This window comes from Pholcus phalangioides, unplaced genomic scaffold (genome assembly GCF_987345545.1).
Source record: "Pholcus phalangioides strain wild (caught in Gottingen) unplaced genomic scaffold, Ppha-v1.0 ptg000019l_1, whole genome shotgun sequence".
NCBI lineage: Eukaryota > Metazoa > Arthropoda > Arachnida > Araneae > Pholcidae > Pholcus > Pholcus phalangioides.
This window is the reverse complement of record NW_028301612.1, coordinates 7,017,927-7,045,114: the sequence shown is the minus strand read 5'-3', so window position 1 is coordinate 7,045,114 and position 27,188 is coordinate 7,017,927. Positions and strand designations below refer to the sequence as shown.

Below are 27,188 nucleotides of genomic sequence, written 5' to 3'. Positions count from 1 at the left end.
TCACCGAATACGTAAACATAATTTGCATAAAGAGAGGCAACAAACATTTATTTACGTATTTCCTACATTAGGTTATGAACTCGTCGTTATTTTTTTTCCCCCGTCTTAAAAAATTCCCGTGAGCTAGCGAAGCCAACCCTACAAACCGTTTTTAATTTCGGTTATTTTTCCGGTTTATTCATTTTTAAAGTTTCTTCGGACTTGTTTGTTGCCCACCCTGTAGTTTGTTGATCAGCCCAAGCACGCAACAACAGGGGTGGGATACTCCAAAGAGCCGAATAATATGGGAGAAAATTTGTCTGTCCCGTAAAATAGTTGATGATCTAATGCTAATGCACCTACACAATAAGTCATTTCTCCGACACACATCGCCCTGGATCTGCCTGCCTCCACTCCATTTCCAACTGAAGTTGTCTACCTCGCCCAAAAAGACAAGAGTCAGCATCTTTCATCCACCACTTCCTTTCATTTCAAACCGAGCACAACTCAGGTCTATCGCCATCTATGATCAATTTACTGTCTAGTGAGTTGTGCCGGAAATATAAGTGTGTGTACCTAACACAGTCTGAGTGCGTATCTAGTGTCGTGTCTGATTTTTCGGGCGTGAAGTGTTACGATTGAATATTTGCACTGTTTGTGAAGGCCTGTTGCTCTCTGTGGCGAGACATTTTAACGGATAGACAGGCTCTCGCATTTGCGCCTCGAAGTTGGGGACCACAGAAAACCAACTTCAGATGACCACGTCATCCACCACTGGCGGGTGTGAATGAAATGGAAGCGCCGGCCATATATAGACGACCATTTATATCGTTTATTCCGGCGTTTGTAGCTTACACTGAAAATCAGTGAGATTGGTATATTCTAGATCAGATAAGTTTAATTCCAGATTCTATCATATACAAGACATGATACAGCCCCTTCCCAAGAGCCAAATAATATGGGGGGAAATATGCCTGTCCCGTAAAATACGGGATGATCCGATGCACCTACACATTCAGTCGTTTCTCCAATTTATCCATAGATATAATATAACACGTTAATCTCATGCCTATGGACACATCATCCTGTATCCGCCACCCACTGCTCCATTCACAGCTGAAGACGTCTGCCTTCGCTCCATTTGAAGTTGAAGATATCTACCTCGGCTTCATTCGTAGCTGAAGATGTCTGCCTTGGCTACATTCACAGCTAAACATGTTTGCATCAGCTTCATAACGAAGCCTTCCTTCACAGCTGAAGATATTTGCCTCGGTTCATCCGAAGCTGAAGATGTTTGCCTGTACTCAATTCGCAGTTGAAGATGTGGTTGCCTTCACTTCATTCGTAGCTGAAGATATCCGCCCCGGCTTTATTTTCAGTTGAAGATGCCTGCCTCCGCTCCATTCGTAGCTGAACATGCCTGTCTTCGCTCAGGCGGGTATCCATACCGGGAGATAGGAACGACCGCCTCTCCCATGAGAACGGAATAATATAAAAATATTTATCTGTTCCGTAAAATACGGGACCCATGCAGTTCACACAATTCGCCCCTCCCGTCATATCGTCCGGGATCCGCACCTGGCTCCATTCGTGGCTGAAGCTTTCGCTCAGGCGCGGCTCCGGAGGGTGAGCGGTGGTTATGAGACCGACCACCCCTCCCAAGAGCGGAATAATATGGGAAAATTTCTCCGTCCCGTAAAATATGGGACGATCAAACGAACTTATACAATTCGCTCCTTCCGTCACTTTGTCCTGGGTCCGCGCCCCGATCAGGAGGTACCCTGTTGGAACCAATAGATCAAATAATGATCAGAAATTCAATGTAATTGACAGTATTTTTACCTTCTCTGGAGCTGCGAAGTCACCACGTGGGCTGTGGCCTCGATCTAGCCTCGGCCACCTTTGTGCTATAAGTAGCCTACCCGGAGGCGGCGGGGGGGGGGGACCCCCGTACGGCAAAAATTAGGGGTGGCGGAAATTTTAGGTGGGAACAAAGTTATAAAGTTATCGAATTCTAAAAATGGGGCAAAATAATGTTTGCCCTGGGCGGGAAAAATCCTAGTTATAGCCATGGCCTATATCCACCGAAGAAAAAGATCATGGCTACAGTCTTGTTGTATAAGTGACCGATCAGTAAAGGTTCTGGCATGGCCACCACATCATGAGGGGAGGGGCTGACAGGTCTCCAGTCATGGCCCCACAAGGGCGGAGTTGACGGGGTTCCAGTCAGTGCCGTCTTAACGCATGGGGCCCACCCGGGCACGGCCCGGGGGCCTCAGAAAAATGAGAATTAGTTGAATTTTTCGAGAATTTGCCAGGTAGGACCTCAGAAAAATCACTTGGCCCGGGGGCCCGTGATGCTCTTAAGACGGCCCTGTTTCCAGCCCTAGGGACCGAAACAATTCTAATTTTTTTTTGTTATAAATTATAATTACTTTTCACACTATAAGTTAACTATAGAAGGGCCCGTGAAAAGTAATTCCGAGTTCGGAAGGGGGGGGGGAAGGGTTTCTTGCATAGGTCCCAGCCCATGGTCCCTGCTCCAGGATGTGGGGACCCCGACTTCATCTCTGGGATGGGGGCTGGAATTAACTGCAATTACAGTATTGTATTATTATTTCATTGTTTTTATAATTAATGACCCGTGAAAAATCTTGGTGTGGGGAACCGAAAAGAACTTCGGTCCACAGGCCGTTCAGGATGTGGGTGGGGGAAGGGCTATGGGTTTTGAAAATTATAATGAGTCGATTTTTTGGTTTGTATTTTTTTTTTAATTGCCTATCAAAGGAAATTTGACGTTCGAGGTTACTTTGTATCGAGATAGATGGCAGCACTAACAGTAAATATCCATGTCGATTTATCGATTATTATATAGGGGTTATTATTATTTATTTATTTAAATACAAACTACAGGCAAAAGCCCAGTTACAGTTTGCATATATGAATACAAGAAAAACACATATATACAAAATTCAAAGTTTAAAAATATACATCATCAGTATTACTGCATCTCAGAAATCGGTACAATGGAGAATTTTTCAAAACATCAGAACGATATGGAGGAGCATAAAAAAGATTACGACATCTAAGATTGATTCGTGGGCAATAAAAAGTAATAAGGTTTAGAATATCAGGTGCATCAATATCAGTGTGAATAATTTTTACAAAAAACCTAGTAAGGGCCCTGAGACGGCGAGTTTCAAGGGAACCATAACAGAACGATGAGCGAAGTATTTCGTTTGATAAGTAGTGATTATATGACTGATGTTTCATAAAATATACATAGCGTAAAACCTGTTTTGAGCACGTTCAATTTTAACTATATTAAATAAGCAATGAGGATTCCAAATTATGCTACAGTATTCCAAAACAGATCGAACGTAGGAATTGAAAAGTAACAAAATAGTTTCAACATTGTGAAAAAGCTTACTATTACGAATTATAAAACCAAGACTTCTGGATGCTTTAGACACTATATAATTAATATGTTGGTTAAACGAAAAAGAACTGTGAAATATAACACCTAAATCCTTCACACAATCAACCCTTAGAAGTAATTGACCATCAATACTGTAATCGTATATAAGTGGAGAATGCCTCCTACTATAGGTAATACATTTACACTTATCAATGTTTAAATACAACTTATTATTTACACACCATAAATTCAGTTTGTTAATAGATTCTTGTAATTTAGCAGCGTCATCAGCATTATTAATAACATGAAAATTTTTTACGTCATCAGCAAACATTAAGCATTTAGTATCGATACAATCAGGTAAATCATTTATAAATAATCGACCCCTGGGGAACACCAGAAAAACAAGCATAAGAAGAGGATTTACAACCATTGAAAATACTCTCTGAGATCTCCCAGTAAGGTATGACTCAATCCACTTGAGCAGATGTTCAGAAAAGCCCCAACCCCTGACCTTCTGAAGAAGAATATGATTGATTGAATCGAAAGTCTTTGAGAAATCAGTATAAACAACATCAATTTGCTGCTTATTATCTATAGTTTGAGCTACATCTTGAGAAAATTCGACTAAATTAGTTAATGAAGATCTCTTAGCAATAAAACCATGTTGACAACTAGAAAACCAGGAACGAACGTGGCCATAAATTCTTTCATGAATGATAAGTTCAAATACTTTACAAATAGAATTCATTTTAACTATAGGTTGGTAATTTGAAACATCAGATTTATCACCACTTTTGAAGACAGGCAACACTGAGCCTGTCTATTATATGGACAATATCTGTCATGTCAGGTTCAATTTGTACATTGACAGTCTATATTTATGTAATCCTCAGCACCATCAGGACCGTAACTAGGATTTTTGTGGGGGTGGGGGGAGGGGACAACATGCTTTCACTGCCCTTCGACCAATGTAAAAAATTCGATGATATTCCCACGTAAAATTTTCCACCTCCTAAATTTTGCTGCCCGAGCGATTGCCTTCCCCTTCGCCTCCCCCTGATTCCGGTCCTGGTCAGCACTTGCGATCACGGAAAGCAGTTTGCATAAAAATTGTGTATGCCTTGCTCTCATTGCCGTCTTAACGCATGGGCACCACCCGGACACGGCCCGGGGGCCTCAAGAGGAAAGGGGCCTCACAAAAAAATGAGATGTGATTGAAATTTTCGAGAATTTTCAGGTAAGGCCTCAAAATCTACATCACTTGGCCCGGGGGGCCCCCATGATGCTCTTAAGACGGTCCTGCTTGTTCTAACTATTTTGGAATTTGGTCATTAGGAAATCTAGCCAATGCACTGAGATTTCTGCCGTAGGAAAGCTTGCTTTACAGAAAAATTTTACTACAATTTCAAAAAGCAACTCCGCTTCACTAGATATTACTTTTGGAAGACCACAGCATCAAGCAGGGGCGGCTTAAGCGAGGGTGCAAGGGGTGCCTTGCACCCGGGCGGCAGATTGTAAGGGGGCGGCAGCAGGGCTGTCTTAAGAGCATCATGGGGCCCCCGGGCCAAGTGGTTTTTCTGAGGACCTATCTATAAAATTCTCGAAAAATGGAACTTCTTCTCGTTTTTCAGAGGCTCCCCTCTTCCCTTGAGGTCCCCGGCTGTGCCCAGGTGGGCCCACGTGTTAAGACGGCAGCGTAGACTTTAATCAAGACCCCCCAAAACTTAACACAGTAAAAATTCACATGCCATCACGATTTAGAATCACACCTCGACAAGATTGAGAAAACTTGAGAAAATAGACACAGGGCTCTGACCGTAATACCAGAAACAAGAATGTAAGATATCGGGGTGGATCGCGATATAATCTGTACGCGTACGGGACTTTTTTTTTTTTGCGCCTTCTGCCTATCCCCCCATAGTACCACATCCTGCGTCAGTGTCCGGAATCTTTCGCGGGACCCAAACCAGCCCCCACCACCACCATATTTCACTTGAAAGCTTTATTTCTCTTCACAGATGTCCGTGGTCCCCCTTCACCACTTGCCGTGGCTTCCCTTTCATCTGATTTTCACCCGTGGCCTCCTCCCTCCTCGGAATATCTCAGGACCACAAGTGATATCCACATGTCCCCAGGTTGAGAAACACTGCATTAAATTTTAGCCAATACTTCTTTTCGACAAGATGATAACGGTCGTTAATTAGTTTCTATTTTTTTTATTTGACACATGTTTTCATTTCATGTCACTGAGTTATGCATAGTGCTACAATCTAAAGCAGTGATTCCCAACGTGGGCGTTAATGCCCCCTTGGGGGCAACGGAAAGTTCCTAGGGGGCGATAGAAGCTACGGGTATAACATAGGATCCTATGGGTTAGATTGCTTTGGGGGCGATGGGAGAAAAAAGGTTGGGAAACTATGATCTAAAGGCTCGGTTTAAGTGAAGGGAATTAAACTCATTTGAAGGGTCGGAAGTGTTTGAGACCCGTGGGAGCTGGTGCTCAGCATGGGTTTCATATAAAAATTCTGATTTTTGAATAAATTTTGGTTTGCTCGGATGCCAAAAAATGCTGAGGGGGTTCTCGAGTGTCCAACATTTTTACCTACGAAGTTACAGTGACTTCATCCATCAAATATTCTACCGTGCCCTTGAGCAGCCTCACGTGTAGCGTGGAGAGCCCCCGAGGAACCTCATACGATCCTAGTCGATTCAACTGAAATATAAACGATTCCATTGTTTTTGAAAAATGATTATTGTGCTCCCCCATTGTTGAGACACATGAAATAAGTAATGCATAATTGAATACGCAACAGAGTAGATTATAATATAATAGTTAATTTTCTTAGGTGATTTGGTCACTAGCGAATTAGGAATACAACAGCTGAAACGTCGCGCGCGTGTGTTGCACAACCAACTTTGAAATTCTCTTCAGCAGAAACTGTGTATTTTCACGATTCATAAGGTAGGATTCTACGAATCTTGGTGTGAAAAATTAGCCGAAGACATCAGAGATTCTACCCTTCCCCGGTTACACTGTTTCCTGGCGGTTCTTCATCGATGAGTTCGAAAACTACATCAGACCCCAAGCGGATCAAGGTGGTCCACCCGGTCGTTTTCGCCGCCGACATCAAAGACAAGGATGGTCCGGAGCAGCAGCAGCAGCAACAGCAGCAGCCGCCGCCGGAGAAGATCCACCCGAGGGTTCTGGGAGCGAAGACTGCAAATAAATACCTCACTAACTACGATACCATCGACGCGGTGGAGGCCTTCGCCAAGTACGTCACGGATAAGTACGAAAAGGCAGATCCGTCCGTCCAGGTGGAATATGCCGAGGGAGCATCAGCCGTCCACTTCCTGAAGAATGCCATGTCCGACTGGGCTTTGCTTTTCGAGGTTGCCATAAACGAACCCGACGCCAAGTGGCAGAAGTGATCCCCTTCCCCACGAATCTTCCGACCATACAGTCAAGACATTTTTTTTTTTTTTTGAACAGATTACAAGAAAATTGCTTTGATCTTCAAACGAGTTTATGTACAGAAAAATAAATCCCAGATAATGTCAATTACAGTGTCTGACGAATTTGAACTAGTTTAACCTTTTTCTCGTACAGGATTTCGGCAGCAAATTTGCTTGATCTCTGGTAGGCGTATCGGTGATAAATCTGGTAGCCTTGTTCGCACGTTAAGGAAAAAGGGAAGGAGGGAGGAAAGAAATAAAATGGAAAATAAGGGAGAACAGTACAATATAGAAAGCAGACTCAGTCAACCTCGGTTGTAACGACACCTCGGTTATGACGTCAATAATTGGTAGTCTGGGCTGATCCTCATACAGTAGCGCTTCTCATCTGAAAAAAAGAGGACCAGTAAAATACCTGAAACAATTTGACGGACCGCTCGAGTCCCGTATTACGGGACATACTTGTAATTTTCGTTGTTCCGATTTTATTTATGCATTTTTCTCGTTTCGTCAACGATATTTACTTGAATTTGTAATTCTTCCTAAAGTCGTAATATACACCGTGGCCGTAACTAAGATTTTTGCCGCCCCCACAACTTTAAAATTCGATGATTTTATAACGGTGTTCTTTGTTCCCACCTACAATTGGTGCCCGGGGCGATTGCCCCCCCCCGCCCCTCTAGTTCCGGCCCTGATATATACACACACATCTTTTTCATAATATAAATTATATGATATGTAGTTATGGGAAAAATTATAAATATTCATTTCACATATTTTGTCCTCCCAATTTTTCAGCAATTTAAATTACGATCAGTGATTGGTGCCTACTTTTGGAATTTTTTTTTTTTTTTTTTGCATGACAATTGGCGATGCCCCGTATATAAGATCCTAATTTCTCGTATTTTTCCCTAATAAAATATGGTCATTTGAATGAGGTTTTTTTTCATGAGGTACTGTACATTTTTGTTGATAAGATTTGTAGTCAACTGAGATTGATATAGCAGCCCCTTATTTCCACACCCTTCAGCAATTTTAGCAGTAATTAGGAAATTGTATTGAAAACAATAAATTGTAATTTTTGGCAAAATTTTAGTGATATCCTGTATTTAAGATTGTAATTTCTTGCTTTCTCCTCGATTATGTATGGTGAACCTAAGTATGAAGGTACAATTTTTTATTTGAGCCCATATGGATATTATTAATATCGATTGCAACTGGTGAATAATTTTATCAAGTCTGCCTGCAGACCACCTATGCCAGTATTTCCCAAAGTGGGCAATATCAACTCCTTGGGGGCGATGGAGTAGTCCGGAGGGGTGATAGAAGCTACTGATATAACATCGGATCCTATGGGTTCACTTGAGTTCGGTGGGGGGGGGGGGGCGATGAGGGAAATAAAATGAATATTGCACTTGGTGTGAATATTGCACTTGGAAACATGGAAATTTTCTATTGGCGTCAGGAGAGGCAGGGCAACAACTTCCTAATTGGAAGCTAGAAGACAAGAGGACCATATAAAAATTTAGATTTTTTAAAATTTCATTTTATGACACATTGTATTTTCACTCTTGAAACTGGTACAGAGTGATTCTTGAACAGATTTTTAGCATCTTTTAAATTAGAACCATACCTCTGCGACGAATGGTTGATAAGATAAAGACCGAATTAGGACCATAGACTTAAGATATAAATAGACCGCGCACGCTATTCATAAAACTTGTCGAACGTGAAGAAAAGATGAGCAGTATTGTCGGGGAAAGAACAGGTTCTGCGCTATTACATTTGGCGCGTTTTCGCAGAAGCTAGGATGTTGCTGTAACGAAATTTGACTCAATTCGATCAAGTTGATGAAAACTTTCCTTCATTTTTTCAATGAATTTCACTCATTTTTATGTGAAATATTTAGGGAGTATCAGATTTGAAAAAATAAATTCTATAAAATAAACAAATATTGGAAAACGGAACAACGTATATGTTGTAAAGCCTAATTCATTTATATTTTTAAATATTCTCTTCATTCACTTTGTCGCTTTTAATTTCGAAACTTTATTTATACGAGGGGTTATTAAAACAAAAATATATCTTTCCAGAACATTACAATTACTCTATATACTCATAATTAATGTATAATTAATTATAATGCATCATATTATGTTATGTAATGTAACACATTCACACTCATACCATATTCAGTCATGAAATAATATTCAAACAATAAGAAAAAGTTTCATTTCTAACATTCCTGAAAAACCTTTTATAACCTCATCACACAAAACTGTAAACACTTACATAATATTTCAGGATTAAAATAGATTTTACTCAAGAAAATTACAGAATCTCATCATCAATTTCTCTAAATTATAAGAATTAAAATTCCATGTAGAGTATATATGTAATAATTTAAAGTGTGTATATATATATATATATATATATATATATATATATATAATATTTTAGGATATAATATTTCATATATATAATATAATATTTACACATGTCACATATATATATATATATATATATATATATATATATATATATATATATATGTAATCTCTTCGCTCCAAAAGTATGCACATGTTAATCTTAATTTAAGGTATTAAATCGTTTTTAGAATGATTCTTTTTCAAGATAACATCTGAGGTACACAATATATGACTTCAGGTCTTAGTACAGATATTGACTCAAAAAATCAATTGAATAATTAATTTTCTTGTTTGAAGCGGCAATTTCACATACAACAAACATAAATTAATGAATAAAAAAATTTCTTTTCTGTAATAGTTTTATCTCAGGTGTGAAGAGGGGTAAAAATACTATTATTTTTATGCAAAACTGCAATTGTCTAGAGGGGGGGGGGGAAGTTTTCCTCACATTCTATTTAAATAGAATATTTTTCATAAATTTCTCCTTCTGAAAAGCATATTTTCTTCCAAGTTGAGCAAAACTCGAATGAACTCACTAGCTCGCCAAATCTCGCCAAATCTTGCGGAGACGTATATTTCAGTTAAAACTTCATAAAACTCACAATTTCAATCATTTATTGCCAAAAATTCTATTAAAACATTTAATAATGATTCATGACATTTGAATTTTACCAAAACTTGGAACTTTAATTGAATTAAATCCAAAATGGAGTCGTTAAAAACTGAGATTACGTCAGAAATCCATTGGATCGTCAATTTAATATTCCAATTTTTAATTTATAAGAAGAGGAATAAGCAAAAAAGTATTCCCTTGTGAAAGGATACTGGTCCCCCTTTCCTAAACCGTTCAGAACATCCGAAAGCTGCGCAAGTGTTGGCCATTCTAATCAAAAATAAGACAGCGCGTGTAGATCGTCATACGAGTAGCCATAAGGAAAGCATTGCCAGAGAGATTCCCTGACCAGCCTTTCGACCGGAGTCACGTGACTCCGGATCTTTGCTTCACATTGTAACCCCTCGCGCGCACTCTATAGTATTATTACTCTGTGATTAGGACTTACAGGACACCCCCTGTATAGTAGAAAGATGCATCATACGTGAGGGGGTCGAAACACTAAACGGGGGTGCAGAAAGAGCAACGAGGGTAAAAACACTTTAGTGCATAGGGTTACAATGAAACTTGGCGGTGATGAGGAAAGAGATAAAAGAAATCAGAGGAAACACTGGAATGAATTTCTTCCAATTGCGTTAGGACGAGATACTTCGTCCGCGATCGTAAAGAGGTTAATACTATGGCGCCTGTGTAGAGAAGAGCCGACTCATCGCCCCATGATGTTGTTAAGACGGCTCCGGCCTTGACTGTCTCCACAGAAATTATCTTGGGAATTTTTTTGTAAGCAGATGCTGGTTTTTTTCAGCTTTTAATTTAATAGCTCACAAAGGAAAACATGTCCCGCATTTTAATTTTTCGAAATTTGCCAACGCTACTGATTCCGAAAACAAGTTAATAATTGAAAAAAATATATACAGGGTGCATAGGTAACAGGGCGTATGTGGTATTTTACTGGCTAAAGACATACTTCCTATTAAGAAAAAGTGACCAAATAACGTGTAGTACTTGGATATGTCATTCATGTTGGAAGGAGTTGTATAGTTATTAAAACAAAAAAAATTAAACTTTTTTATACGGACACCCTGTACTCGAAAACCAAATTAGAAAGTTGTTGCCCTGTCTCTCCTGATGCCAACAACTGAAAATTTCCCTTTTCTAAGGGCAATATTCACTGAGATATTCGAAAAACGGAGGAAAGTTGTGAAATAGTTTTCTTGTGAGCACAGGGTGTGTCCGTATGCAAATTTAACATATTTATTTCAATACCTGAATACCTGTGTGTGCGCGCGTGTATAACACCTTGCAACATGAATGACAAATTCAAGTACTACACGTTATTTGAATGCTTCCTCTGGGTTGGAAGTATGCTTTTAGGATCAACGCGTGGTTCATCAGTAAAATACCATACTCTCTGTTACCTGTGCACCCTGTATAAGGTATATAAGTACTTGTATATTATTTTTTGATATTGCACCGTATCCAAAACAAACGTAAAAAATTCGAAGTGCGTCTTCAAATTGCCATTTTTGTTTAATTATTCATGTTATGGATCAACATGCGCTAGCCAAAACGCTCAAAAGCATCGTTTTTTATTCCTTAAAAAAAAAGAAGTGCTAATCCTTCCCGTTCGGGTCAATATTCCCATGTTATAGTGCGAGGTGTCACGCAAAAATTTCCAAGTTATACCTAAACTGACAGTCTAAACGTGACGGAAGTCATTTCACGATGAACATGACGATAACGCCAACATGATTCCGATTGCAAAACCGATAGATGTGTCAATGTTGTGGCAACCGACGTAGATTCAGACAGAATGCGAGCGCAGAGAGGGCATATATTGAGGCATTGCCTACGTGACACCAACTAATTTGGATTGTTTTCGTCAAGACTTTGGCCATCGGGTGCTCTGCAGTAAATCTAAAAATTTCAGCTCCCGATAATAATTCAATAAAATTACCTTTCACTGCCGTCATCGTGATCACAGGTCCTGGACTCGTCCGGTTTTTCCTCTTGATGGTCATCGCTGTTTTCGGTGGGACAATCGACCTCTTTGTCAACAAGAGATTCGTCATCTTCCATGAGGTAGATTCGATACTGGCCACCTTGAAAAATGCACAAAAATATAGCATGTATATATATAAATACAGTAAAACCTCTCTTTTGCGGACAAAAAAATTCGTGCATAAAAGAATGGGGGCTCCGTTAATCAAGGACTTGGAAAGCATAGTTTTATCATATATGGGGAAATTATTATTTCGCCGTAAAAGATAGGTGGCCGCATTTGAGGGGTGTCTGTTAAGAGTGGTATTACTATAATTCAATTTATTGGAAGAAATTACACATGCATGTTGCTCTTTGAATCAAATCTGTATATTTCTATTGAGATTAGATATCGCCTTCAAGACCCTGTTGCCACAAATGTGTGGGTTACTTTTTCCCACTAGAATTTTTTCTTTTGACCTCAGGGAGTTGAGCATTGACTCAAAGTTTCGAGTTGGAAATATGATAAGTGTAAACTTTTGGGGGCTTACATCAGAGGGCAGCACTTAAAGTTGAATTTTCGGGATTTTTTTGTAGTTCCTCCTGGAATATGATTTATTACATAAAATTTTGCAATAAAATTCTAAAGGTGGGGCGCGGTAGACCAGGTCGATAAGACACTCGCCTAAAGTACCAAAGGATGTTTAGAGGTGTCGCGAATTCGATACCCAGTTCGTCCTTGTCAGAAAACTTTCCTGACACTGGGGTACAACAGAAACGGCGACATGACCACAGAAAAAATTTCTATCGCAGGGAGTCCCCCCCATCGAGGGGTTAGCGCACCAACCTCTCGATGAGTATAACAAACAAGCCTGCCGTTTGGAATCAGCAATAAATTGTAGGTCCCGGACTAATTAGCCCTCGTGGGCAGAAAATGACCGTGGTGCGACAAAAATGATCAAATGATCAATAAAATTCTGGAAAAAATGTCCATGTGAAGATGAATATACGCTGCATCATCTTGGCTGAAGAAATTTGAGCGAAGTGAATAATTTCTTCACAATAAGAAAATTGAAAATTTAAAGTTTAAAAAATTGTAAATTTGAAGGAAAAAATATTTAAAGATTTGATTATGACATTTATGATTTTAATACATTTTTTGGGTATCAAAAGTGCAAATATATTTTTAAATTTCCAAAAAATGAATGCGTCGGTGTGAAAGGGAGCATAGGAGTTGTCGCGATTCTTAATAACATACACAGTATGTGGACCATTACTCAGAGACAGGGTAATTTTAACAGCGACGTGAGGCCACCACCCTCCTACAAGTTAGTGGGGATACGCAATCTGCCTACGCTTCTGCACATTTCTGGCAGAAAATCTAACCCTCCTACTCTTATCTAGATTAAAACAAGACTTGAACGCATTTCTGAAAGTGCGCTTCCCGTAGCAAGCTTCCACCGCACTTCAAAAAATGCGCTATCTCCCTATGAATTTCTGGGGGCAGGCGAGCGCTTTCTACTTGTTTCTAGCAGTGGGTAAGTGTGTGTAGGTTACTTGTTTTCCTTCAGGCGCGCATGTCTCTCTGAAAGAAAGCAGATATTCTCTACGCATTTCTAAAAGTACGCAATCTTCCTACGCATTTCTAGAAGTACGCAATCTTCCTACGCATTTCTAGAAGTACGCAATCTTCCTACGCATTTTTCTAGGCGTACGTACGTGTCCTTCACATATCTAGCGGTAAGCTTCCAACAAAAGAAATTATGATAATAATTATTTCCTTGAAAATTTCTGAAATATCGTACTTTTCTGATTGTCTTAATTTTTTTCGATTGGAAGTCACGCAAAAAAAGTGGAGAAAATGAAGAATATCAATTACGGATACCTCAGCGAATTTTCAATTTCATTTTTACCGAGTAAATTTCTTTCACTATGACAGAGAAAAGAACAAATTGCATTGACCAACTAAATTTCTTTTTCACTGAACAAGAATTTTAATTATTATCTTACAGAAACGTTGCTAGCACAGGCAAATTCATTTCACTCAACCTTAGAATTTTTATTAGTTTCGGACAATATTCGTGAAACCACCCTGTACATACACCCGTGATAGCCTTTAACGCGATTTCGCTATAACGTGATTTCGAAAATTCAATTTTAGAAATTTCCACCCCACGAAGTTTGATTTGTAGTTTGTTTTAATCCCTAAAATGGGCTTGCAAATTACAAGTATGACGTGAATATGCATTTGCATCTTTTGGCCTTTTTTAGCATTAACGCATATAATCAAAGAATTTTTAGAATAAATGTATATTTTTGAACGTTTATTTGAGCTCAGTCTATTTTTTTTTATAATTTATCAAATGAATAATTGTTCATAATATTTTCATAATATCGGTGTTTTTTTTTCCGAATGTGGGATTTAGTGAATTGATAGATATTTGTAAAGGGGTCATTCAAGTATTACGTCAGCATCGATGGGGTGGTGGGGGTTTCCGATTTGCTGACTTTTGATGACAAGGGAAGATTTGGATGATGCTTACGTCATCAACCACCCTGTATGAAATATGAAATATTGTTAATGGCATCTTATTCGGTGCACCAAAAACGGAAAAAACCTTTCGATAGTTATTGGGCACCTGAACTAACATTCTCCCTATTGATTTAACTCCTCCACAGAGCCACTTCAGTGATCTCTAAATGTTTCACGGATCCTTCAAGTGCTCTGGAAATGTGTCCGGGACACTTAAGTGCTCTAAAACTGCGTCACTCAAGGGATCTCTAAATGTGCCACAAATAGTTTAAGTGTTCTGGAACAGTGTCGCGGGTTACTTAAGTGATCTTTGAATGCGAAGTGAACTTTGAATGTGAAGTGATCTTTGAATGTGAAGTGATCTTTGAATTTGAAGTGATCTTTGAATGTGAAGTGATCTTTGAGGCCTACTTCACTGATCTTTGAATGTGAAAGTGATCTTTGAGGCCTACTTCACTGATCTGAAAATGTGCCACGGTCCACTTGAATGCTGTGGAATTGTGCCACGGGTCATTTAAGCGATTTGTAGATGTGCCGCTTAGTTAATTTTTACAAAATTAGGTGTGAGGGGGCAAGCCACATGAGATAGCCTTCAGGACCACATTTGGTTCGCGGGTCAAAGGTTTGCCATATACGGCTTACAGGGTTGGTCGCAATGAATTTCCTAAAGAGAAATTTTAAGTTCATAGCTTTCAAATAGCATTGAAATTAACAGAAATCGATTATAATAACATATAAAGGTATTTTCTTTCGAATTTTTTTATTATTCTTTAATATTTCTTGCATTAAAAATTTTCTTTTATCTGGGAGGGGAGGCGCACGAGCCCCCTAAGCCCCACCTCCCGCGTACGTTTCTGATCCTACCCATATGCGATAGGAGGTAGGGGGCGGGGGCAGTGCTGACGAAATTTTGCTGACGGGGGGGGGGGTGTCAAAAACGGCTAAAAATTTTCTGACGTAATACTTCAATGGCCCCATAGTATTTTACGAATATTAATCGTTTTTTTGAAAGGCTATTTCTAGAGATATGTCAAAACGTTAAATTTTTTTTAGAAGTAATGTCAGAATTCTTTTTTTCTTTACTGGTATTTTTGTGACGCTGCCACAAGTTAGTTTTCTGCAGTTCCCAACTTCGTAGCGCGAATGTGAGCCGAGCTCCCCGTTAAAAGTCTCGCCACAGAGGGCAACACGCCTACACAACGATACAATTATTCAAACAGTACACTTCCTTCATAGTTAGAAAAATTGGCGGCACATGACAGTAGCACTGCACGTCACCTTGTTACACAGAAACAGACTTCACGTTAAGTCTACAACACATACATGCTCAGCTTCCAGCATGGCCCAGGTCTTCGACCGCCTGCTAAAATCCCTTCATAGAGACAGAGCGGTGGTCCATGATCTGGTTAGGAGGAGGAGGAGGTATTTTCGTTACTGAAAGCAGCTACAACAAACTGGAAATTGAGAGAATGCCAGAATATATAACAAATATGTAAAAGTTATTTACATATGCGGTGCATCAATACGAGGGGATATTTTTTTTTCGGTGAATGTATGCATATGCACTAAGAAATAGAAAAGATGCATTTTAACAACACATCTGGCTTTTTTTTATGCATGGTGCCTATTTTCTCATTTTTTGTACCTATTTTGGAACTTTTAACATTTTCAGGGTTTTTAGTGCATATTCTGAGGGAAGTTATATATTTCATATATATATATCGCATATTTTGGCATTTTAAACACGTATTTTCACATTTTAAGCGCATATTTTGGCATTTCAGAGCACATTTTGGCATTTAAGAGCGCATTTTGGCATTTTTTAGGTGCATATTTGGGCATTTAAAAGCACATTTTGGCATTTTTAAGTGCATATTTTGGCATTTAAGTGCACATTTTGGCGTTTTTAAGTGCACATTTTGACGTTTTTAAGTGCATATTTTGGCATTTAAGAGCACATTTTGGCATTTTTAAGTACATATTTCCATAATTTTAGAACATATTTCGCCACTTTTTTAACGCGGGCTCTAGTAATCAGCCTATCTCTCCTCATCTTCCCCCCCCCCCATATACCAGGCTCTTCAAGAAAGAAAACATCCACTCTTCACACTAGAATCTTTCAGAAATAATGAACACAGAGGTACAAAGTACTGTACACGTTTTACTAAAAAGTATTAATTGAATTTACTTATACAGCCTAAATTGACGAGATTTATTTATGTTTGAACACTTAATTCATCCGAAAAATTATTTTGCTGCTGGAAGTTGGATTTATCTTTTCTCTCTTATCCCCTTCTGAAGAAAAAAACCTATCCCTATCTCTTAACCTATATTAAATTCTCAACTAACTTTACGCGATTTCGTCTTACGCGATTATTTTATGGATTTTGTGTGTTCACAGCAAATCAAAAATAAAGCTAACAAATCATAACCATCATAATGAACACAACTCTAGAACGAAATTCATACATTAAGTCAATTTCAGTGATCTGCCATCAAATTAAAGGCGTTTTCTCACGATTTATTCCTCCCCGGTGAAATCGATCATTACAACGCTAAGAAAATTACCTAAATTTCTCCCTTAACTTAACCATTAAATATCCAACCCTTAAAATTGATCTAAATAATCAATCCAGAATTTTTCCAATTTCTTTTTAATATTGAAATTGGTCGAGACCTCGCTTATAATGAATCCACACACACTGATTAAGCGATTACCTATATTCATTTTTTTTTATATTCTTAATGCATACAATGGAATCATTACATCATTAATGATCCCTCGGATTAAGAGAAAGAATTCAATAAAGTCATTATATAAATGATTAATGATCACCCAATTTATATTTGTTACGTGTGGATAACGAGTACGTAACCTTGTTGCTAGTGTGAAGGCCTAAGCACATCAGAGGCGGCAGCAGCCTAGGCGTTAAAACAGAATGATACAGATTGAATCTCTGATATAGTTTCGGTTTCGAACCCGGGTTTGTATTTAACGCACCCTAAGGATCTATTTAATAGGTTTATGTGGTAGCTTTTATTATTCCCACGCGTTGCGAATAAATCATAAAAACGGGTTGGTGCCATTTTTTTTTTATTTGGAAGATTAGGCGGCATGAAGGCCCCCCCCCCCCCGTTAAAAGGTAGACGCCTAAGGGTGAACGTGATCCCTTGGTTAATTTGGTCTTGGATCAAGATCGAATTGAGACATCAATTGGATTCTGGTGAGAGAAGAAAGGAAAAAACTTCCTTCTCTCTCAAGTTTTTTCCAATACAGATACTATTATAATAATAATGATAGGTCTGATTTGTGTTCCGAGTTACGTTCTAAATTGTTCCGTCTTGGAAGAAGGTGTTGTGGTCGCGGATTCGTATATAAAAATGTGTTTCATTTCCGTGACCTTTTTTTTTTTTGTTTTTCGTTTTGTTGTGATATTTATTTTGATTATAACCTCGAGGTATTGATTGATTATTTTTGCCCTGCAGGTATTTACTGTCCGAATTTTCTTTGGTTTAATAATTTTACTACTAACAAATAAAAACTACGCCCTTTTTTACACCGATACTTTTTACTCTTGTAAACTAATTTGATTGATTATGTGGATGGAAATAATTTTTATACTATCGCATGGGGTTTGTGTTTCGGTGAATAAGTCATTGTCGAGGCACACCCGGGAAACTTAATTTCATATATGCTCAGCTCATGGCAGGTGGGCATAATGCAGCCCTCGGTGTCATCTGATGTGGCAAGCGACTTCGAACATAATTTTGTAAAAAATGAACTAGGCAGAACATTTGCAGATCAATAAAGTGACCCGCGACACGCTGAAAAATCGCTTAGGTGACCTGCGGCGTAGTCCCACACCACTGAAGTGGCCTGAGGTGCTTAAGCAGCCAGCGACACAGTTTCAGACTAATTCAGCGGCCCGTGGTACAGTTCCAGATCACTTAAATCAGCTGCGGTTCAGTTCCACATCATTTAGGACCGTATTCACCGACATGGTCTAAACTGTAGTCACAATTTTTGGATAAGAGATCAACATAGATTGGTTAAAAACCTGAGTCTAACCAATCCGTGTCGATCTCTCATCAGAAAATTATGACTATAGTTTAAACCATGTCGGTGAATACGACCCTAAAGTGATCATCGAGTGACTAGCGACGCAATTCCAGAACACTTAAACCCCTTCTGGTACATTTCCACTTTACTCAGGTGGCCTGCGGCACATTACGGATCACTCAAGTGACCCGCGACTTATTTACACTGACGTGTGGCACGATTCCGGAGAATTTAGCGGCCCGTGATGCTGTTCCACATCACTTAAGTTACCCGCGGCACAGTTCCAGAACACTCAAGTGGCCCACGGTACACTTCCACATGACTTAAGTGGCCCGTGACTCATTCCTTATCACTCAAGTGGCTCGCGACACACTTTTTCAGATTTTCAAGTGTCCCGCGAAGCGTTTTCAAACCCATGAAGCTTCCCGAACTCTTCTAAAGGAGTTTCTCGTCGAGTTTCGGATAGATTGCAGATAATACGAAATTGTATTAAATTGGTTCATCTTATATTTATCAGATAGGCAACACAGGAATTATACGAAGTACGAAAAAGCCTGGATAACCAAGCGGAGATCGAGATGTAGTTCGGAAAGAAAATTCACATTCCTCTGAGGGGAATCGAACCACCAATCTCTCACTGTCCGGGAGAGTGTTCTAACCATTGATGTGGTTCGATTCCCCACAGAGGATTGTGAATTTTCTTTCCGAACTACATCTCGATCTCCGCTTGGTTATCCAGGCTTTCGTACTTCGTATGAACAGTGGAGAGGGACATGGCGTTTGTTATGTCCAGAATGGAATGTCCAAGTAGAAAGAAGTTCCTCAAGTATATATATTGGAAACCTTCTTTTTTTTTTTTTTCTTGTACATTCATAAATGATTCATGCAAATTCAATTTCGTAATTTAACAAATTTTACAGAGTTTTCTGCATTGCGAATACATATAGAATATATGACATGAATGTCGCTCTCCACTTGTTAATACAAGATATACGGAAGACTGGATGTTGTGAAGATATTTATTATTATAGATGTTAATTTTTTAAGGAAGGAAAAAACTCATCTCTGCCTCTACCGGGAGTCGAACCCGGGTCCCTCGATTGCCGGACGAGTGCCCTGACCACTAAGCTGACATTCATGTCACATATATAGCCCTCTGGTGGCTCGTCGTCCATGAGCGATTAGCTGATTGGTTTCACCGTCCATTGCACGGTTCCGTTCGGCATATATACGCTCTAGCGAAGGAAAATCTCTATCTCCTCTGTAGCTTAGTGGTCAGAGCACTCGTCCGGCAATCGAGGGACCCGGGTTCGACTCCCGGTAGAGGCAGAGATGAGTTTTTTCCTTCCTTAAAAAATTAACATCTCAAATAATAAATATCTTCACAACATCCAGTCTTCCGTATATCTTGTACATATAGAATAGTTGTTAAAAAAATTTATGATTACCACACTCTTGAGAACAATACAGGGTGATTCGGAAAAGATGGGGAAAACTATAAGATAGTACACACCAATACAAACAAGAAGAATGCGAGGGCGATCCTGAGAATGCCCCTGATTAAGAGCTGGTGTCTAAGCCCTCTTTCATTTCGCTCTGGGGCTATGATGCTGTTGAGACGGCAGTAGGAATAAACTTTTTTTCTTTTGGATAATTATTCAAAAATTCGTTTGAGTTGCGTGAAATAGCCGCATTATCATCAAGGGTTATTACTACAATCAAGGGGCATTATCTACTGAACAGCCTTATAACTATCAAGGGTTTTCCCTCTCAAACTCTACGTTGGAAAACCCTGTGTTACAGCATAGAGTCTTACCATGTTAAAAGTATTATTGGTATCGTATATCGCTTAGTGGTGTGTGTGCGTGTGCGTGCACTCTCTATACAAATCTACCATTTTAGATCAATCATCGCCAAATTTTGCGTATATACCAAACGGGACCCGACTTGAACGATAGGCTACTTTAAAAGGTTCATCAGCCCGAAACAAAGCGGCTTAAGATTATTTTTAATACAGCTTTGGCCCGAAATGTCAAAAACTGTCGGTCAAAAATGGTTTCTGGGCCTCAACAATCACTTTCGGAATGTTTATTTTAGTTACCGTGATTCCCTAGCAATGCATTCCAGGTATATATATATACGCCTTTACAATGGTTTGTCACTTCTTATCCTTTATAACGGTTTGTCACTTTTCAATGCTCGCAGTAATTGAAGAAAGCCCGGGCGGCGCCGGGTATTTTTGCTAGTCTATAATATATTTATTCCGTTTGCTATGTAAATAAAATTTAACCACACGAAGGAAGAAGCGTACCAAATTCAGCATGTTCGCGCTGCAACACTTTCCAGAGAGATTTACGCATCTCACACGCGCAAAACTTCTCCAGTGACCCTCGTATAGTATACGAATGGGCGTAACGTGAACCGGTAGCATTTTCGAAACGTTTCATTTCCAAGCCCAGTAATAGCCGCACTTTGAAGACAGACATTACTCGAATGATTTATCCACCCCGCGCCAAGTTAATCTAATTATAAAAGCCCGGCAGAAATAAACACAGCCCTTTTCAACTCGATGGTATTTCAGTGGCTTCAGCCAATTCCACTGAAGAATGTGGCAACGGTTGCTAATTAAAAAAAAAAAAGGACTTGTGAATTTTTCGTTTGGATTTGAACCTAATGATATGCTGTATATATATATAAAAAAATGCTTCCAGAAGCCACTTGACAAGGTTTCTGGAAGGTATAATGTGTAATTTAGTTGTTGTTTTTTGGAGATAGGAGAGTTTTGCGCCACACCCTTCTTTCATCCATGTGTTTTTTTCTTATTTTCCTATCTTATTTATTTCTCATTATCATAACGAAGTCGATGATGGGTCCTAAGAATTACGATCATAATGTCTCAATTTATAGATATCCCAATATCACGATTCCCATTTAGAAAAAAACGAAATGAAGTAAAGTGAAGTGCGCATTTGGTTATGTATCACTGTAGCCGATCTACTCATTCATCCTCGGGGCTATTATATGTATAATAATAATCGAACATATACTGATATTAAAGGTTTTTAATGTATTTTTTACTGCTGTTTATACGCACTTGTTGATACGAAACGATTCGGGTCCTCATTGGGTACGATGAAAATGGTGCTTTTGTCCATGACCTCAACATCCTGGAGCTGGAACCTTGGTGTTAAACAGATTCCCGCACGGCTGAGGCTGATTTTCTGCAGTTTTTTCCGACTTAAAGCGTGAATGCAAGCCGGTCTCCCATTTAACACTCATGCTGCGGGAATAATCGGAGAAAATCTGCTTTTACACACAGTGAGGCTGCGTAAAAAAATCTTTGTTTTTAGTTGTCTTTTGCGAAAGATAGATGGCAATCAAACTCTCTGACTTGCGAATTCAATATAATCTTAAAAAAGTTCTGGTTCAAACAAAGAATTTGGATTCGAACCCACGATCACCGGCGAAATAGCGATTGGGGTAGTTAAGCCCTCTACCGCCACACTACTCAACAATGTACAGGGTTAGCAAAAAGTTCATAGAAAGTTTGAAAATGAATAAAAACCGGTAAAATAACCGAAATAATAAATGATTTGCAGGGTTAGCATCACTAGGTCACGGGAATTTTTTCTAAGACAGGAAAAAAATAACTAAAAAACAGCCGATAGGTGGCGCTGGTACGAGCGACTTCGGTGGGAATATGCAAATGAGACTGTTATAAGAACTTGCGCTCCTAATCCATAACCAGTTCACCGTTGCAAACCGTGTGTATGCGGACCTGCTGCACTCTGCCGTTGCTGGATTTGTGACTCAACTCGTTATTTTCCCTTGGACTTGTGTACGTCAGTGATACCCATCGGCTGTTTTTGTTATTTTTTTCCTGAACAAAATTCCCGTGACCTAGCGATGTTAACCCTGCAAACCGTTTTTATTTCGGTTATTTTTCCGGTTTTTATAAAGTTTCTACGTACTGTACATCTGTCCAATACTGTGCAAGCAAACCTATCACAAAATAGAGAAATAATAATGAAAAAAGAACTAGAAACGGAGGAAAATTGGGGGAGTGGGCATCATCGCGAGTAAAATGGTTTACCAGCATTTTAATCCTGTTTTCCCAACTTCCCTCCGTTTTTCGAATTTGAATATCTCAGCAAATACTGCGGCACTTAGAAAAGTGGATTTTTTTTTTTTTTTTTGGCCTCAGGGGAGACGGCAAATACTCTTTCATTACGTCTTTGAGAACAGGGTGTCCGTATAAAAAGTTTATTTTTATTTTTTTTGTTAATAATACAATTCCTCGCAGCACGAATGTGGGTTATACACGTTATTTGGATACTTTTTCTAATTGGAAGTATACCTCTAGCATCAACGATTCACCACTAATTTGCTGTTCGTGCTGTTAACTATGCACCCTGTATATATGTGTACGCCACCAATACGTGATTTAAAGCATTTCACCTTAAAAGAAACGAAATGTGATAATCTCTGGATGATTGAACATGCTGAGGGTTAAAAGAGTCTCTCCGCAGAGAGCAGGCAGGCCTACAACACGTCATAACATGATTAATTCAAACATTTACCATCCTTACTTCAAAATACGCAAGACAGATGGCAGTACCAGCAGAACACACAACAGACCGTGAAAACAACTTAGCGAGACTTGCAGGAAAATGCGTATTTCCGCACTAATTATTACATAAAATATAACGGCTATTTACACTATTCAGGAGGAAAAAAAGACATAATTAATGATAGTTAACGACTATTTACACGACTTTTGTAACAATATGTTAGGACCAAATTGATACTCAGAACACACTTTCCGGAATGTACCAATTCATCAGAAATTCCGCAGAGCAATGTGCACGAGATGCATGAACGGTTGACTAATAGTTACAGTTCCCGCAACCTATCGCTCTTGAAGTCTTTCGTGGAAATGCGAAGAAGGTTTGCGTACCGCTTACAAATGTGCAGAGGCCATGCGCAGGCCATCTACGTATACGTCCCCAGAAATTCCCAGACGGCCTGCATAAAGTTAGAAATATGTAAATATGTAGGGTAACCCCCTAGAGCAGGGGGTTCTTAACCTTTTTCAGCCGTGACCCAAAATCCAACGACATGATCAACTTCACGTACTATTTTTAATTAAAAAATTCTTTTGTTAAATATTTTTGTCCATGGCGTGTCTTAACAGGTGGGTCAGCGGAGTCTGAACCCCCTTTTCCCCCCATGCTTACCACAAACTGATGTTAATTGCAATTAAATGTTATCATGGAAGCCAAAATATATTAATAAGGCCCTACGGAAATGTAGGATGCTTGCTTATTCCCTTTAAAGTACCCCCTGGAAAGGCGAAGAAGGCTTTTTGAAGGCTTCTATACCCCTCAAAACTTCGACAACGAGACGTGCCCGGTATGTGCCCTTATGTATAGACGAGCCTGCCACGCATGTTAACGCAGTTTGTGTATGTTATGTCATGCATATTTATCCATTCAGTACATATAGTGTGATGCATTGGAATCTTAACCAGTGTAGTACCAATGGTGCAAAGGGAGGCCGCCATTGTCAGACACTGGGCCGTGGTTCGAAAATAATTTCGGTGCTCTATATTATGCGATATCATGTGTATTGCGAGGGGAGAAGAATGTGTTTTGTATATGTTTGTGGAGGAGAAGAATCGGGCATCCAAAGATTCATGACTTATCACAGAATATAAAGGAATGCGGAAAAATATTTACTCAGCAATAAAAATTCAAAATGAATAAAGGAGAAAAATCTCAGAATTGATGAAAATCCAGAATTTATGAAAGGAAAAAATCCCAGAGTTGATGGAAATCCAGAATTTTTGAGAGAGTAAAATCACATAATTGATGAATATCCAGAATTAATGAGAGAGAACATGCCAGAATTGATAAAAATCCAGAATTGATGAGAGAAAATTCCAGTATTGATGGAAATTCAAAATTTTTGAAAAAGAAAAATCCCATAATTGATGAAAATCCAGAATTAATGAGAGAGAAAATTCCAGAATTAATGAGAGAAAAAATTCCAGGATTGATTGAAATTCAAAATTAATGAGAGAAAAAATCACAGAATTGATGAAAATTCAGAATTTATGAGAAAGAAAAATTCTATAATTGATGAAAATCCAGAATTAATAAGAGAGAAAATTCCAGGATTGATTGAAATTCAGAATTGATGAGACAGAAAAATCGTAGAATTGATGGAAATCCAGAATTGGAAAAAAAATCCCACTATTGATGAAAATTCAGAATTAATGAGAGAAACATCCCATACTTGATAAAAATCCAGAATTCTTTCTTTCATAAATTTTGGAATTATTTTTTCATAAATTCTGAAATTATTTTTTCATAAATTCTAAATTATTTTTTTCATAAATTCTAAATTATTTTTTTCATAAATTCTGGAATTTTTTTCATAAATTTTGAATTATTTCTTACATAAATTGTGAAACTATTTCTTACATAAATTGTGAAACTATTTCTTACATAAATTGTGAAACTATTTCTTACATAAATTGTGAAATATTTTTTTATGAATTCCAAATCTGAATTTTTATCGATTGTGGAAACAATTTGAAATTTCCTTCAGTTCGAAATTTTTATTAATTGTTTTTTTATTTGCTTTTAATTTTGTTCATATTTTTTGTATGCATATTTTTCGGCATTTCTGTCATAATAATGTACGAATTTTCGGATGCCGTTTCTCCCCCACCCGCAAATACATAAAATCGGGGCTAAGCGTCACACGAAATTATTTAAGAGGCCTCTGGCTCCGCTATTATTTTCGCACCGGGCCCCGCGTCTAGTAAAGGCGTCCCTGATATTCAGCATACACAAATATAAAAACAATAAGTTAATTTTTTTTTCTCATTCAAGCTCACGGACTCCCTGAAACCACTCCAAGAAACTCCCAAAGGGTAGGGTCCATGGACCCCATTCCCTGCTAACATATAAGAACCCCTGCTCTACACCCTTCACACCAACTCAAGTCCACCCACGTTTACGCACTCACTGACCATTAACAATACCGATGTCAAATAATTATTTAATAATTCTCAATAAAATCCAGATTCTAATTTAAAATAAATTTAAAAGAATCACAAATGATAAAAATTTCTATCAACAGAACGCAATTGTCAAACAAACATGTCAAATATTCATTGACAAGAGACCCGAAACGCACGTAAACAAACCCAAGGGAGGTGTGGTTCCTACCGAAAACAGACCATTGCGCAATAAAAACATGCAAATTAGGGTTGAACCGCACACAGCCAGACACACACACACAAACAAAACAGTTTGTCATACATTGACCTCTTATTTTCAAGGGCACAAATATATATTTATTTTCTTTCTTTTTTATAATATCAAGATAAAATAGATAAATATTTGGTTAATATTATCAGCTGCGAGAGAGCAAAGTCTCATTCTTCACGCGAGATTTTGAGAGACCGAGACCTAAAACAAAATTTTTTAAAGGCAAATATTTCTCACCTGTCTTAGCTTGTTGTCTCTTGTTCCTCCTCCTCGTGTTTTTACGTATCCTATGTATAGCAATAAGTGTCTTTTTTCTCCTGTTAGCCGTCCCTATAGCGACCTTGGACCGAATGTTGTCGGCCATATTGATTACTACTACTACTACAGCCGCCGACACCGCCCCGCCCGAAATCCGGGCTACCGACCGTCACACACGCACTCGGAGAGACACACCCAAAAAATAGAATGGCAGCAACTGTGTGTGTGCGTGTGTGTGTGTGTGTGTGTTGGCTGCCGCGTCCGTCGATTTATTTATTATTTTTTTACTATAATATTAATTTTTTGTTTTACGTATTTTTATATTTATGTGTTATTTTCTTAGAAGTTCTCCTTGTAACGATCCCACTGACTCGATCTCGTGAGATTTTATTTTTGTATTATTTTTCAAAGGTATCTTAGAAGGAGAGAGAGAGAGAGAGAGAATGAATTGATATATCGTTATATGAATGAAATGACATGTTGGTGATGGAGAGGTGTCTTTCTAGATTTTTGGAGGTCGTGTAATCCGTGAGGGGGTTTCAGTGGGGCTGTTTTTTTTTAGACAAATGACAAGAAAAGATATTTGAATATTCTTTGAGACAGTCTTTTTGTGTGTGTGTGTGAGAGAGAGAGAGAGAAGAGCAAAACAACAATATTTGATGTTCCTGTAAGGGACCCCGGGAGCCGAAAAGGGGCAGAGGGGGGGGGATTAGATATTTAAAAATGAGGGGCAAAGAAGCGGATTTAGAAAAAAAAAGGGGAAAAAGGGCAGAAATTATAAAAGGATAAGAATGGGGCAGAAATTATAAAACGGTAATGCAAGACAGCGATTTAAAAAAAAGAGCAAAGTCAGGAATTTAAAAAGAAGGGAAAAGAGTAGGAAAAACACAGGTAAAGGGGGAGGGACAGAAATTCAGAAAGAAAGGCAAAAGACGGGGAGGGGGGGGGGAGTTGTAGAAATTACGTAAAGAAATTAGAGACAAATTTAAAAAATAAATGGTTAAGAGCATAAATTAAAAAAAATGGCTACACGTAGAAATTTGAAGAAAGTGGCTAAAAATAGAAATTTGAAAAAAAATGGCAACACGTAGGAATTTCAAAAAAATGTAGACACGTAGAAATTTGAAAAAAAAAATGGCAACATGTAAAAACTCGAAGAAATGGCGAAGAGCAAGAATT

At 38.6% G+C, this 27,188-nt stretch overlaps 1 protein-coding gene across 1 annotated transcript in view; it reads right to left on the bottom strand.

The window, feature by feature from the left end:
• The window catches only part of LOC149071175 (uncharacterized), a 256,449-nt gene extending 230,249 nt beyond the window's left edge, over positions 1-26,200 (bottom strand). Inside the window, exons 1-2 of the mRNA XM_089248129.1 lie at positions 25,989-26,200; positions 11,856-12,000 (exon numbers count right to left, since the gene is read on the bottom strand). Of these exons, the coding sequence (XP_089104255.1) occupies positions 11,856-12,000; positions 25,989-26,115 (272 nt within the window). The 5' untranslated portion in view covers positions 26,116-26,200. The remainder of the gene's footprint in view (positions 1-11,855; positions 12,001-25,988) is intronic.
• Between the last annotated feature and the right edge of the window lie 988 nt (positions 26,201-27,188).